Source organism: Podarcis cretensis, assembly GCF_951804945.1.
Source record: "Podarcis cretensis genome assembly, chromosome: 7".
Lineage (NCBI taxonomy): Eukaryota > Metazoa > Chordata > Lepidosauria > Squamata > Lacertidae > Podarcis > Podarcis cretensis.
Window position 1 is genome coordinate 34,762,485 of NC_137176.1, and position 15,956 is coordinate 34,778,440.

Consider the following 15,956-nt stretch of genomic DNA (forward strand, 5'->3'; position numbering starts at 1 on the left):
GCAGTGAGAGATTTTACTTTCTTGGGCTCCATGATCACTGCAGATGGTGACAGCAGCCACGAAATTAAAAGACGCCTGCTTCTTGGGAGAAGGGCAATGACAGGCCTAGACAGCATCTTGAGAAGTAGAGACATCACCTTGCCAACAAAGGTCCGTATAGTTAAAGCTATGGTTTTCCCAGTAGTGATGTATGGAAGTGAGAAAGAAGGCTGATCGCCGAAGAATTGATGCTTTTGAATTATGGTGCTGGAGGAGACTCTTGAGAGTCCCATGGACTGCAAGAAGATCAAACCTCTCCATTCTGAAGGAAATCAGCCCTGAGTGCTCACTGGAAGGACAGATTGTGAAGCTGAGGCTCCAGTACTTTGGCCACCTCATGAGAAGAGAAGACTCCCTGGAGAAGACCCTGATGTTGGGAAAGATGGAGGGCACAAGGAGAAGGGGGCGACAGAGGACGAGATGGTTGGATAGTGTTTTCGAGGTTACCAGCATGAGTCTGACCAAGCTGCGGGGGGCAGTGGAGGACAGGAGTGCCTGGCGTTCTCTGGTTCATGGGGTCGCGAAGAGTCGGACACGACTAAACGACTAAACAACAACAACAACAACAACAGCTTTCTGAGCATAGTATTGTGATAAAGAGCTTCTGGGACAAATTTATTGAGCTTGTAGTATTGTTAAATAAAATCAGTTGTTTTATTTCCCTTATGTGGTTTGGATTTCTGGTCCTAATTAACTGGTATCTTTAATCCTTACACTGACTTATGTTGGTGCCTTCACATTTAATGTGCATAGTCCACATGACGTTACCCACAGACATCAGCCTTGATGTTTTCCCCTGTTATTTTTGGTTTACCCAGGAAGGGAATGATCCAATAAGTTGGGGGGAAATCCGGTTCTGAACAGTGCCATTTGGGCCCTCTGATAATTTGTTTTAGTGTTTGAGGGGGGAGGGGGATCAATGGTCACTTTCTGCTACCCCCACTTTTTCTTCAGTGCTTCCATTTAATTTCTCTTCTGGCTGTGCTCCTATTTCCAGTGTGCTCCTGAATGGACTCTCTCTCTCTCTCTCTCTCTCTCTCTCTCTCTCTCTCTCCCTCCCTCCCTCCCTCCCTCCCTCCCTCAAATTTGAACAAAACTACGAAACTGCACAAGCAGGACACATTTTTTTTTGAAATCTACACCAGAAATATTGAGCAGCAATCTGAAAATTATGTGCTTAGAATTTACCATTGTTTTCATTTCTTTTCCAGCCTGCTAGCAAGGCTGTGTGAGGCGCTTAGCCCCCCCCCCCCCTTTTGATCCTTCATATTAGCACAAAAGCAGAAAACTGTGCAAACAATTTTTCAGTTGCCTGTGTACTTTTGTATACCTCCTGTGTGGGGAGATTTTCATAAAACAAGGTGGGCATGGCTATCTGGGCGTATGTGCCCCGTCAATACATAATTGGGATAACAGAATCAACAAATTGGAAGGTAAGGACAAGCACAAAAGGGAATTGCAACTTCTGTAAATGGAAAAGATTGAAGTTCCTCCTCCGATCCAAATATATGCAATTGGTGATGCCTCTTGTCTAATTCAAATGGGGTGGACAGCATTAACAGCTAAACAATGCTCAAATGTGGACAAGCCCTGAGTTTTAACTTACAGCGGTACCTCGGTTTACGAACTTAATCCGTTCCGGAAATCAGTTCTTAAACCGAAACCGTTCTTAAACCAAGGCGCGCTTTCCCTGATGAGGGCTCCCACCGCTGGTGCCCTTCTACCATCTGGCTTCCATTCTTAGACTGAGGTAAAGTTCTCAAACCAGGACACTACTTCCAGCTTTGCAGAGTTCATAAACCGAATAGTTCGTAAACAGGACTGTTCTTAAACCGAGGTACCACTGTATTCAAGACTGATTGCAGATTTGGAATCAGGGGTACCAAGTTGAATAAAATACTGGGTAAGCCCCGCCCCCATCACATGATGAAGCACATGCACACCATTTGAATGGGAATGCACATCAACTTTTTGGGGGGCTGTCCCCCCCTCAAATATTTTATTGAGAAGGGGCAAAGGGACCTCGGCACCGAGGAGTTGGCTCCTATGTCTGGGATGTAATGCCCTTTGAAGCTTTATCAACCACATACAACACAAGCACAAAAAATAGCAGTTTTAACTGAGAAATAATCTCTGTTTTCAAGACTGGGGAAGAGAGTGGACTCTTCTTCTGTTCTATATATGATTATTGTTTTCAGGCTGCAACATTTGTACTACGAACGCAACCCTGAGGGGGCAAGGACTGAGGGGAGAGAGTGTAAGGAGGCTGCAAGGTTTGGTAGGAAAGAAGGAAGGGGCAGACAAATCCATTTAATGTTCACAAAGTGGTAAGCAAGAAGTCATCTTCAGACTAGATATTAAGGAAATAGTGTGAGGGGTGGGAGAAAAAGATGCTCCTAGGCAAGGTAAAAAACACCCATTCTTCAGTTAATAAGGTGGAGCAGAGGAGGTATTGCACATCGATAATTGGGTTACAGTGTGACAATGGCTGCAGCTCTCCTTTGAAAATACAAACATCAGCAGTTATTCTTTTCTGCTTAGCTCTAATTAGAACACACAGGGCTCTTGCAAGAGAATGGCAAGCAGATAAAAATGTAATGGTCCTTTATAGTAACAAAGCTGGAGATTAATTTTAACGGTCCACATTAGTAAGAAGTTAATGAAACGTTTGCAATAGATATTAGTGATGTAACTTGTGAAATTATTTTCTCTAACAGTCCGGCTTTATTGCCTTGTAGTAGTATGAGGTGGAACTATTTTGAGAAATTGTTATCAGATCTCGAGGAACTGCTGGAAGTCCAGTGAGTCTTAAGTTTGGAGGAGACAGTTAACCAATTCAAAACTGGTCAAACCTGCTGGACTGCTTTGCTTGCTGGAATGGTCAAGCTAGGCTCTTCTCCCTCCCCCTTAAGTAATGTTGATCATGCAAGGAAGCCTGCAGTTCTGCAGACAAGATTGCGGCTAAAATATACAAAGATGACTGAGCTGCTCTCTGCAAGGATCTAACGGTGATGCCTGATGGGGGGCATGGAATATTCAGCTGTGAATCAACCTATATATCCGTAAATAAATTCAAATATTACAAAACGTCATAAACATCCTGCGACCTCCAAAGGAATTCAAGGCCAGGCATGCACAGGAGAACCCCATAAAATTCTTACTGCCATGTACATGACATCCTTATAAGTTGGTGTTTGATTCCTCCATGTCTACCAACCCCCACCTGTTAACAATTCTCTGCTCTGCGATCATGAAAGTGATAAAGGATGGGGTATAAATCTAAATAATGAATGAATGAATGAAAAACGTCTGCTGTTAATGTGTGGAAAGTGGAGCAAATTATATCCATACCTGTGGGAAATGTGAAAAAGTGGGTAAATTTGGGGACAATATCATAAGTAGTAAAAGTGGCATGAATGGATATTCTATGAACTGAATCTACTGTGCTTTCTGTTGGTTTGTTTTTTTAAAAAAAAAAAACCAAACTGAAGTGGGGCCTGGAATTTGAATTTAGTATGGAATTTAATTGCATCAATGGAAAGAAAAAGAAAAAGCCACCAATGCTTTTCACACAACATAGCCACAGAAGAAGACTGGTTCAACTAGACTTGGTACCTGACCTCTGAGACGAAACTCAATAAATTGCCATGGGTGCATGAAGGAAGACAGAGCAAAGGAAGTTGTTAAAGACTTTAGACTCAGATCATTATTTATATGAACCAGAAATGCCATATGGTCATTGATGCTTATGAAGGCTTTTTGCTGCCAGCACAAATTACCGGGTGTTGTATGAACTGGGTGCTGGGATAAATATGTTCCCTACCTTCCCCTTTAAAATTATTTCTACTTAGCAAATACATACCCTGAGTGTCAATACATTTTTGATAAATTATTAGAGATTTGTGTGTTTATAGTGAACAGGTGGTATGCAACTAAGCCATACTCAAAGCAGGCCCACTGAAATCAAGTGACTAATTTAAATCCATATTGATTTCAATAGTAGCATGACTCCCACTGAAGTTACTAAACAATTATAAACTCTGGTAAACTTTCACCTTAAAAATGTGGTGACGCCATTCCTCCTTTCCACCCCCCCCCGCCCCCTAAATAAGGTTGAACTTTCCTTATTTGACAGCAGGTGGCAAACCCATTGATTTCCTCAGAATGTCCATCCCACAGTTAATAACATGGTTTTCATTGTTACACCTTCTTGTTACATTGTTACAACTTCTGCATTTCATTTCCCCAACGACACTTTTTTACAACCACCACACCCCTTCCAATCATGTCTATCCAGATGAGCATCTCTGGAACACAATGCGTTTGGCTAAGTGGACCCTGTCTACAAAAGCTTGTGGAAATATATTTTGTGAAGTCTTTAAGGTGCCACAAGATTCTTTGTTGTTTTCCCCGGAGTAAATTTCTGAGAGCTGGTAATTTTTTTAACTATTTAAATTAGCTTCCCATAGGAACTTTTTTGGCAGAAATGGGAGGGGGTGGAAGAGACTCAGGAATGCCAAAAGTTAACAGGAAACTAACCCCTAGCTCACATTTTTTTGAAAAAAAAAAGCTGCCACCATATATTTCATATGCTGCATGGCAGTGATGGCTTTATGTCAGGAACTTTTCCCACCTCAACCCCTGGAGGCAGTGGCAAAGCATATGCCTGCTCTGCCCAGGGCGGGCATGCTTCCAAGGGGGGGGGAAGGGTGCCCTCCCAGGCACAGGAAAGCCGCTTGGGTGCACAGAGTGGCACATGCGCCCTGCAGCTGGTGTGGAGTGAGCTGCCCACGGGGGCAGAGCAAGCCGCTGATGGTGGACATTCGGCACCCCCCCGCCCATGACTCCAAAGCCTCCCCCAGCTGTCAAAACGAAGGGGAAAGGGAGGAATGCTGCCGGCAAAGCGATGCAGCTCCCTCCCTTCCCCCGATGGCTCGGGGTAGGCTTGGGAGTCGTGGGCGGGCGGCACGCCGAATGTCACCCCACTCAGAGAAGACACCTGGGGCAGTCCACCCACACCACACACCCCTTCCTCCTCCCCTGGCTGGAGGCCCCAGGGCAGGAAAGGAAACATGTGAAGCACAGTGAGAGCAACAATTCCTATCCTCATTCCATTGGCCCATCCAGTTCAGTGCTGTTTTCTACACATGGAAGAACAGCTGGGAGCAGTTTGCCAAGATTTCTGAGAGGGGACTTAACCTGGGATCTTCTACATGCAGAGCTTGTCCTCTACATATGTTCTTAATGTACACGGAAAAAAGCAAATATTATATTTGAAATACTTATTAGGCTAGAACTGTCCTTTAATACATGGCAGGCTGAACAGATGCAGTCTCCCCATTACTGTGCTTCCGTGCAAGAAAGAGGTTCACCAGGAGAATCGATGCCAAACAGGCAGTTCTTGAAAAGCACAGAGTCTTTGCCAAGGGTTGTTTAAAAAAGGCAAGAGCCCTTTGATACTGAATTAAAAGCAAATCCTTAAACTGTTGTTACCCAATTCACATGGGTGGTGATTATATGATAGTACAAGTTTTCGTTTGGGCATGCAATTTTGAGCAAAGCCTGACAAAACCAATTGAAGAAGAAAAGTTAATTAAAACATAATTGATGCAAAAATAATTTCATTTAATACAATCAAAATAAGATGAAACGTATATGCTAGGAACTCCCATCTTGCAGTCAGGCCACAAAGTAGAAGGCACTGTTTGTGCATTCCATTCTTATATGATGGAAAGGAATTTCTTGCTTCAAAGGAATTGCAGAAAAGCTTATCTTGGGCAAAGGATAATAAAGGGATTGTTGAAGCAGGACAGAAGAGGATAGGAGAGCAATAGAAGCAAAAAACAGTAATGATAATGTTGACTGTCCTGAATTTCTCTGGACAATGAAGATGTCTCTACTGTTTTTTGACATGAAAAAACCCTCTTTTGTAACAATAGTATATCCTTAATTTTACAAGTATCTCACCTACCATTTCAGCCCATAGCCCTGTTGCTGTCCATTTAAAAATTGTTATTTAATTTTGTGACTCCTAGAGATGCTGCTCTAGAACACCCTGTATGTGCCACTGGGTACGCAGAAAGCATTAATTAACAATCAATGTGACTTAACGAATTCATTTGTTCTTCTTACCAGTTCAAACCACATGGGACTAAAAAGAAACTCTAGGTGCATGGCCAGCTGGCCAGTCTGTCTTCTTCTTAGACAAATGGCACAAGCCCTCAGGGGATCTTGAACCATCCATTAATATGTCCATGGCAGGCCTCTCTCCCAGGGTAAAGCTCCTGAAGTTAAACATGCTTGTGGTAACAGCAGGTTTTATCTACCAAGCAGATAACAGCACTTGTGGTGATGGTCTAGAGACAGAGTGACAACACTAAATGCATCTCTGGAAGTCTCCAGCCCCATTGTTCAGCCCGGACACTGAGGTCCAGATCCGAGAGCCTTCTGGCAGTTTCCTCACTGAGTGAAGTTACAGGGAACCAGGCAAAGGGCCGTCTTGGTAGTCACACCCTCCCTGTGGAACACCCTCCCATCAGATGTCAAGGAGATAAAGAACTATGCAACTTTTAGAAGACCTCTGAAGGCAGCCCTGCATCGGGAACTTTTTAAGGTTTGATGTTTCGTTATGTTTGTTATATTTGTTGGAAGCTGTGCAGAGTGGCTGGGGCAACCCCGTCAGATGGGCAGGGTACAAGTAATAAAAATTCTTATTCTTCTTAGTAGTAGTAAAACGGGAATGTGGAACCGGCGGTCCTCCAGATGTAGTTCCAACTCACCTCACCTCCAGCTAGTATTAACAATGGGCTGTCTAGTCTAACAATACCTGGAGGATTATAGGTTCCACAAGCATTCATAAGGTGCATTTCCCCCTTGTTCCATATCCATTTTTACCCCTGCAGCAGAAGGCGGGCCACACAGTCCAACCCTATTAAGTGCCTGAGGCTGGCACTACTTGATTACTGGTCCCCAATACCTCTTTTTAGACACGAACCCCTACACTGCCATGCCATGTAATCTTTTTGGGCTTCCCATAGGCATCTTGTGGGCCACTGTCAAAACAAAATGTAGGTCTAGACCGGCCTTTGGCCTTATTCAATGGTCCCATACATTCCAGTGTTGAACAGGAACATCAGCATTCATAAGAGAGTCCTTTATTTTCCCCAGAAGATCACACCTCCAGTACAGAACTGGGTAGGAAGGAGTAAACAGCTAAGCAAAGCATCCCCACTATTTGTTTATTAAAAGGTGTCTCTCCCTTTTCACCACTGCAGGTCTCAAAGCAGCTTACAACAATAAAATATGCAATATACTTTTTTTTTAAAAAAAAAAAAAAAACAACCAACCCCAAAATTTAAAGCCTAGACACTTTTAAGATCTAAAAAAATTTGTAAAGCATCTGATGAGAATTCCGAGTGCAAAGGAGCTGGAATCTGGATGTTACTCAGAGGAAGTTCAATAGGAGGCCTCACTGCCAGGTAAGTGTGCATTCCAGCCCAGTCCTATGTGTGTCTACTCGGAATCAAAACCCATTTAGTTCGATGCGGCTCACTCCAAAGCAGCTTTTCAAAACAACCGCTTGCTTGGGGATTCATGGTGGGGTGGGGGGGGCAGGAGCAGGAGTAGTGGGTGGGGCTGAGGGAAGGGATCCCTTTTTTTGCCCAGGTTTAGACCGCCTCAAACCAGCAGATGGCCCCCCGATCTCTCTCCGGCGCTCTCTTTGCTGCTGGATCCTGTGCTTTGAGAGGGGAGGGAGGAGGGACCAAGGGGATTGCTACAAATGTCCTTAATTCTTCTTCCACCCCCTTCCCTCCCTCCCTCCCTCCTCCCTCCCTGGCCGCGCGCATGGAATCTGTTGCAAATGCAGGGCTGGCAGGAAACGCGGCTGAGTAGAGAAGAAAGTCTTTCTGCTGCTTTAGCGAGAGATTGAGAGCGCGCAACGCTCTCCACGGCGGCGGCGGCGAGGTGAAGAGGCCGCCTCTCGGCTGGAGCTGCCGGGCGCGCCTGTGGGCGCGTACGAAGCGAAGCTCTTCGCCGGGGCTGGGCTTTTCTCTGCGGGAGTGAGGAATGCCGCCACCGCCACTACGACGTCCTCCTCCGCCGCCTGCTCCTCCTCCACCCACGCTTTCCGCTTGCACCTCAAGCCAGGAGGCGGCTGCGTGAGGCAGGAGGGGAAAGCGGCAAGGAGGAAGGAGGAAAGGCGAGCCTGACGAGCGCAGACGCGGCGGCGAAGAAGGGGATTAGCGCCGCGCTCTCTGCCTCGGGGAGACCATTCCGCCCTTGGACCTCTCTCGCCGAAATGGAGAGGCGTCATGGAGCAAGAATCTCCTAAGTAACCCTCCGCTTTTTGGTCTCTTTTTTTAAACCTACCGATTTTTTTAAGGGTAGAAAGGAGGGAGGGAGAGAGAGACACCAGCAGCCGCAGCCAGCTCGTTGCCCCTCCCTCTCCTGTTTTCCCTACCCCAAAATAATTGCGTTTTGGGCAGTTCTTTCGTGGCGAGCAGGCGCGAGTTGTCCCCGGCAACCAGCGCGCACACCCGCGCACACACCTCGCTGGGGAGAGACGACGGGGGGCAACGATGACTGAAGAGAGCTCCGACGTTCCCAAAGAGTTGCTAGGTAAGCATGTCCCTCGCCTCCCCATTTCTCTTCCTGGGTTCATAATGGGCACTTAACTGGGAGAGGGGAGGAGGGGGAGGGGGTTGCTTCCTGTCAGGGGTATTAAGGTGAGGGCTAAAGTCTATGCCTGCCTGCCTGCCTCCTCTCCCCCCCCCCCCCGACGCCTTCCTCGCCCATATCCTGTTGTCTTCTGCATTAAATGCTCCTTTGGGAATGGGGAGGCGTGGTGGGAAGCTGCAGTTACTTGTTTTCTCTGGGAGACGGGTGGAAAGGTGCGGGGGGTGGGGGTGGGGGGTCGTCTGTAAGCTGAAGCAGCTCTCGTTTCCTCCCCCTCCCCCCCCCCTGTTTTTTGGCATCGATGTTGCTGGAGGAGATTTGCTTACGGGGCGGAGGGGAAGATTAGGCAGCCTTTTAACTAGGCAAACGGAGCGGAGCTTTTGGCATCTGTGAGCCAACTAAGTGAAAGCAATCTTTAACCCTCTCGAGGGGCGGCTCGTTTCTCAACGCCAGCATTTCCTCGCCACCCTTGCCCTGCTGGCTCTCCCCATCTGGCCCCATAGGAGCCTCCAACCCTAGCGATGATCTCTCCCCTCCTGTGCTCTTCCCCAGACGTATGTCGAGTCTCTTGCGCGCGAAGAATGGGAAAGGGTTCTTGGATTATTCTATCGCTTGGTGGTCTTGCAAGGTTGCGTGCGAAAAGTGATGCTTAAAAAGCAGGCAGAACCTCCTAGCCTTTCCTTCTCCGGTGCAAATGCGCTCCAGAGTGTTTTGCTTATGGACCTTGCTTCGCTGTGCAAGCCAAGCTGCTAGGCGGATGGGCTTAAGATGCTCAGGTGCATAAGGAGAGGACTGCCAAAGCATCTGTTGCTGTTCAGACTGTGGATAGGGAGATTTCAAAAAGCCCCTTCCCTGTGTCTCGATTTGCAATGGACTGGGAGCCAATATGGCTGGCAGTTCAGCCCTTGTTAATTAAAAATATATCTCTGTGAAAATTATTATTTACTGGGGTAAGTAGTCTCTTTAGGCATTTATGGACTGCCCTATAGCCAAGTTCCCAGGACAGTTTACAACAAGATTCAGTTACCTATTATAATATTGAGTGTGTCATATCAGGAAGATTCATGGGGTGTGCAACAATATTTCCTTTGCCTGGTCCACTTCAAACATGCCATGAAATTTCATGGGGTTTCCATTTTACAGAGAAGGAACTGAAACTGATCCTTGGTATATTACTTGTGACTATGTCTCGCTGAGTTCAGGGAAGCTTATTCCTACATTAAGTGTGCCCAGGATTGTAGCCTGAGGCATAGTGGTTTTCCAGCAAAAGGCAAGTCTTATCCTTCCAGATACAGCACATCTTTTTATCTTGACTATCCACCATTCACTGCTCCTCTTCCTCTAATCTCCTTACTGCTAATGCAAGTACATATATGATGGCTGCTTCTTGAAACAGCTGGGCATAAGTTGAGGGCAATCCTTTTAGGTTTACCTGCATATGTTATTTAGTCTTCTACAAATGCACTTGAAAAGAAATGGTTTGAAAAAAATTATACTGTGTGGAGGAGCACGAAAAGGAAATGAAGGCACTATTGCATATAATCCTGATTAATAACTTTAGACCATCCACTAATATTACCCTGGTGAAATCAGATAGCCAGATCCTAGCAGCAGTATTTGGTGCCAAACGTGTACCAGATTGCAACCCATTTGTTTTGTTGACCCATATTACTCAATGGAGTCTATTAAGAATCCTCACCTGCACAGCTCTGCACTGGATTTTGTTTAACTGTGCTAGAATGTGACACACAAATGGATCCCTCAAACTGTTTACCTATATATACATATAATGTTTCTCAACTGCCTTATCACCTCCTTTGGATAAATGACACTATTACTCGCTGTGCAAATAATGCATACTTCAACAATGTCTTGACACCTCTGGCAGTGCATAGATAGTTAAATTCGTCATGTATGTAATGATTCTGAATCTTTGGATAGGAAGAGAGTTATTGTGCATGGTAAATAGTGCAGGAGCATCTTGGTTCGGTTATTGTAGGACGTCAGAAGAGAAATCTGCTTGTTTCTTTTTATGTACATAATGGGGATGGGGGCTCTTTAAAGAAAACTTACCCATTGATAGAGGGGTGGGGAAGAGTTGGTTATAAAAATAACAATATTTTGAACTATCAGGTATATTTGAATCATTTGTTGCCAACTTCTAGATGGATATAATGTCTAGAAAGGCAGACACTTGCATAGATTCATATATAATGAGTTATTAGGCTGCATTGCTCATCCAGGAAAACAAAGGTGAGCTGTCTTCTATTGTAAACATAAATTAGATGTTACGTTTAATATAATATGACTTACCCTAACATCTGTCAGCTTTCAGAATTAAAGCTTGATCATACACATTTGTGTGTTCTTGAAGGTATTCCTATGTCTTCAGGGTGGATCAACATTTCCTCCAGTTTCAGTTAGTGCAGGTGCCTTAGTACTTTGGGTGGATCATCTTGCAGCAGTGATACCTTGCTGTTCTGCACTGTAGGTTAATGTGTTATAAGAGACATGATACCAAGACGCATTAGTTAAGTTGTTTGAAGATAGTCATGAAAACCTAATAGCATATATTTAAATGTATAAAACCTAATGCGGACTGTCTCGCCAGAGTGGTGCATGCTCTAGTTATCTCTCTCTTGGACTACTGCAATGCGCTCTATGTGGGGCTACCTTTGAAGGTAACCCGGAAACTACAACTAATCCAGAATGCAGCAGCTAGACTGGTGACTGGGGGTGGCCGCCGAGACCACATACCACTGGTCTTGAAAAGCCTACACTGGCTCCCAGTACATTTCCAAGCACAATTGAAAGTGTTGGTGCTGACCTTTAAAGCCCTAAACAGCCTCGGTCCAGTATACCTGAAGGAGCGTCTCCACCCCCATCATTCAGCCACGACAGGCCTTCTGGCGGTTCCCTCGCCGCAAGAAGCCAAGTTACAGGGAACTAGGCAGAGGGCCTTCTCAGTAGTGGCACCCGCCCTGTGGAACACCCTCCCACCAGATGTCAAAGAGAAAAACAACTACCAGACTTTTAGAAGACGTCTGAAGGCAGCCCTGTTTAGGGAAGCTTTTAATGTTTAATAGACTATTGTATTTTAATATTCTGTTGGGAGCTGCCCAGAGTGGCTGGGGAAACCCAGCCATCCAGCCAGATGGACGGGGTATAAATAATAAATAATAAATTATTATTATTATTATTATTATTATTATTATTATTATTATTATTATTATCATCATGCCAAAAAGCTTAAATAATACTCTGGATGTATTCCCCTAAGCATTTTAACATATTGAGCAATATTTATTACATTAATTGTATTCTCTGGGCTTTGTTGAAGACCCTGCAGTATCTTTGGCAACATGTTACTGTATTTTGATGGGTATTGATGCAAAGTCTTTCCTAGGAGATGAATTTTTAGTTAACCACATTGAACTATAGCTGCTCCTATCTTGTTTACTGATGGGCGTGCAAAATGGCGGCATCTTTGTGTTCTAAAGGCGTTTTCATCTTGGATTGTGTGTTGAGCATGTGCAACAATAATGATGGTGGTATCCATGTTGTCTGCAGGCCAGCTTCAGACCAAATGAGGACCTTTTGATGTCGCCCCTTCAATTTTTGAATATACCTAGCTTTGTAGTTTATTCCATGACTTCAGTACTTGATTTGCATGAGTTACTTATCCCTGTTAATATTAAGATGATCGATTTGTACACATGGATCTGCTTGCACAACTGCTTGCACATTGTTTGAATGGCCACAGATGCTATAAATTATCCTATAATGGGGGGAAAAAGAACATTAACACAACACTAGCCATGCTGTGAGAGCTTTATAAGTGAAGATGAACTGTTTGTAGTACTTGCTTTGGCTGTTGAGTAGATAGCTTGAGTAGATAGTGACAAATTCTTTCCCCTTCCCACCCCCAAATCTGGTGTCTCGAGGCAGTCACATGCTCCTAAATCCAGCCCTGGATGACTGGTTCTGGTCTGGTTCTTGCAGAGAGTGATAAAAATGTGTGAAATTGAGAATGAGGTTGGTTGAGACCAGTGACAAATGGTATGAGAAGTGAGCTCAGCATAGTTTTTTTAAGGGTGTATCAGCGTGGCAGCTTTCCTTGCATTTGGTTTTGTGTTTCAGTGCTAAACCAGGAATGTTCCTCTAAGAGGATTCCATACTTACACTTTAAGTACCAGTACTGTACTGTAGTATTGTAATCTGCCTGCAACCTGCATACTTTCATGAGTACTTCAGGGGATGGAGATGCATCCTGTTTGTGAGACACCTTTTCAAGGTACTAAAAATCGACACAGGCCCTAGGAGACTGAACTCCTAGACTGAGATCCATTCTGGAGAGGCCATTCTACAGCTCTCAGATAAGAACACATAGAACTGTTTTGATGTTGCAATCTAGGGGGTGACACAGCTTGCATTTACAAGGCGCTGGATCTTACCCGCATTATTCGACTTCCAAAATGTGAGAGCCTGCTGTGAATATGAATGAGATCAAACATTTGAGTGCCTCAGTATCTGATTACTTTAGTTCATAGATGTCTTTCTCTGGTAAGAGGAGGAAGTAAACCTATGCTTTCCTCTTTAGACTTTTCTTTGTTTACAATGTATCATTTACCTAATGCTCAACGACAAAGGAGTACAGATTTCCAAAGTGCAGTAGAGAATGTATAGGCATGTGTGGTTTGACTGTTTACTAAGAACAGTGGAAACATTTAGTTTAGTCATTTAAGTTTATTTGGAAACAAGAGCATTGCTTGGCAGTATAATAGTAGCATAATTTCATATTTCCCTTACTTCTTAACAGTGAAAGCAATTTTATATTCTTCACTATTTCAGAAAGTGTCAAGGATGTGATTGGGAGGAAGATAAAAATTTCAGTGAAGAAGAAAGTTAAGCTAGAAGTCAAGAGCGACAAAGTGGATAACAAAATATTGGTAAGTACGCTCCTTTGCCCTGATGGCAGTGTTCTTCATGTTGAACAAGCTATTCCAAGCCCTCAGAAATGATGTTCTCTTAATTTAAATGAAGGGGCCCACCAACTGGGTTTGCTAGATTCTTGCTCCTCTTCTTGAAAAAGTTGCCTGGCTTTTAAAATCTCTCATTTCCTCTGTATTGTAGTTGTAGGGGGAGGGGGGGCAGAAAGAAAAGAGTTTGGTTGTACAGCTCAGGTGAAGAAAAACTGGCATGTAACCTTCCCCCCTCCCCCCAACTTCATGCCTGTTGCAGGTTGTCAGTGTGTGTACCTGAGAAATAGGGGAAAGGAAGAGCGTTCTGTCATCATGGTGGCAGGAGGGCCGAAGCAATGGGTTTCCCTCTTTTCCTGTTTCAAAGCTCTGTCTTGTTAGAAACTTCTCCCACTTGGGAGAAGGGACAGTCATGTTGATCATGGGCTCTTGCTAGAGGATATTTGGAGGCCTGACAATCTAGATTTGTGCCTAGTATTATCAAGTTAAGGGTACAGCAGATAAAGACAGATATCTACAGTATGTTCAAATTAATGTTCATGCAGGCATGCTTGCGTGGGAAGTTGCCAATATGGTGCTTGAGCTCTGTAGCAAGAGTACAAAACAGAGGGAACGCTTCCCAAATATTTCCCCTTCCTTTGCCAAAGTCTGCACAGAGGAACTCTCTAAATAATTCAAATAATTTAAAATTATGTGTACTAGATGGGGTTTTGGAGGCTCTGGGAGCAACTTGTTCTGCTTGTGTAAAATGTTAGGGAGGGAACACTGAAGCTCTACTCCTTAACTACTGGAAATAATGCTTAGCCTACTGCTTCAGAATTATCACCAGGCTTTGTCCACATTTTGAAGTTCTTTTTTAAATATTCTTAATGTCTTAAAACTTACTTTTTAAAAAGGCAAAAAGAGAGCCCATATTGTTGGTTTAATTTTGTGTCTGGTGCTAATTTATGGGAACATGAATTAGGATTGTGAAATTTACATAATCCTACCTGTAGGTTTGTGCAGGAAAAATTACTCTTTCATTTCTTCAGGTTAATTGCTTTGATTTTTTTTAAAGGATCAAGCAGATGTACAGTTGATTTTGATATTCAGTTGTTCACAACAGCAAAATTGATTCCTCCGGAACAACAGTTTTGAAATTTTGTTCCACAATGTGTATATGTGTTTACATAGGTGTGAAGGAGAACAGGCTGTCAGCAGAAAGCAGTTTGTATTATGACTATCAGATTCACGGAATATTTTTGAGCCTGATGTATTGTAACACAACAGCTGTCATAGACTTGAAAGATTTCCTGCCAGCTTATGCATATCAGATGCAGGCAAGAAGCAGTAAGCTTCTGTTCAAAAAGTGTTAAATGCTCACTCCCCTATGAACAATTTGATTGCTTTCTTCATTTGACGCATACTTACTGAGCATTAGTGATATTAATAAATGCCATACCTCTTTCTCGGATCAGCTACTTAAAGAATTTGAAGTATCTTATATGCAGTGTCTCTGCAAGGATCTCTCCCTCTCCTCCTTTCCTTCCCTCCCTCTCTCCAAAAAAATCATGGCCCTAAATTCTACACTTTGCATTCTCACTACTTTAGGTTTGGAATATGCATGGTGACTGATGGAGACTATTTGTTTTATGCATTTGGCTGATCAGTTCATTCACATAATAGAATGTGAGTGACTTTTTCACTTGCACAAAATTATTGCTGTTATTGGTTCTAGATGATATAGTTGAAACATTGCATTTCTGTTGGACTTATTGCGAAACAAGCTAAAGTTTAGTGTTTTCACATTTCCTTATCACCCTTTTGCACTTCTCACTGCTAGTTCTGCTATGGGTGTCCAAGTACAAAATATGGGCACTGTTCATTAGACCATAAACCATGTGTATAATTAAAGAGCTGCTTTTATTTGTCAAGAAGTGTCAACTAGGAAAGTTCTGTTTCTTTGTATTTTGCATAGAAAGGCAGCAGTTTAAAGGTGTGCACCGTTATTGACTGAAGTGTACATATTTTGTAAATGAATATATTGGAGTATTCCTGACTTTCCATATGCAAGTTGACTTGTGTTAAACAAAATGGTATGTAATGTTAACCATAGTTCTTCAGTTTGCACAAAGCATAGTTAAGTAGAAGCAAAAGCTTCTAAACTCTTCCAGAGTCTTTGACCTTGAGGCTTACTTATACTCTTTTATGTCACACTAAACTGTGTTTTTAGCATGGCGCGGGCATCTTCCCTGTGGGCTAGCCCTCATAAAAGTAGCTACC

General features: G+C 43.7%; 1 protein-coding gene across 1 annotated transcript in view; it reads left to right on the top strand.

The window, feature by feature from the left end:
• Window positions 1-7,866: 7,866 nt before the first annotated feature.
• Window positions 7,867-15,956, top strand: part of CARMIL1 (capping protein regulator and myosin 1 linker 1) — a 133,130-nt gene continuing 125,040 nt past the window's right edge. Inside the window, exons 1-2 of the mRNA XM_079983735.1 lie at window positions 7,867-8,658; window positions 13,567-13,664. Coding sequence (XP_079839861.1) covers window positions 8,619-8,658; window positions 13,567-13,664 — 138 coding nt within the window. The 5' untranslated portion in view covers window positions 7,867-8,618. The remainder of the gene's footprint in view (window positions 8,659-13,566; window positions 13,665-15,956) is intronic.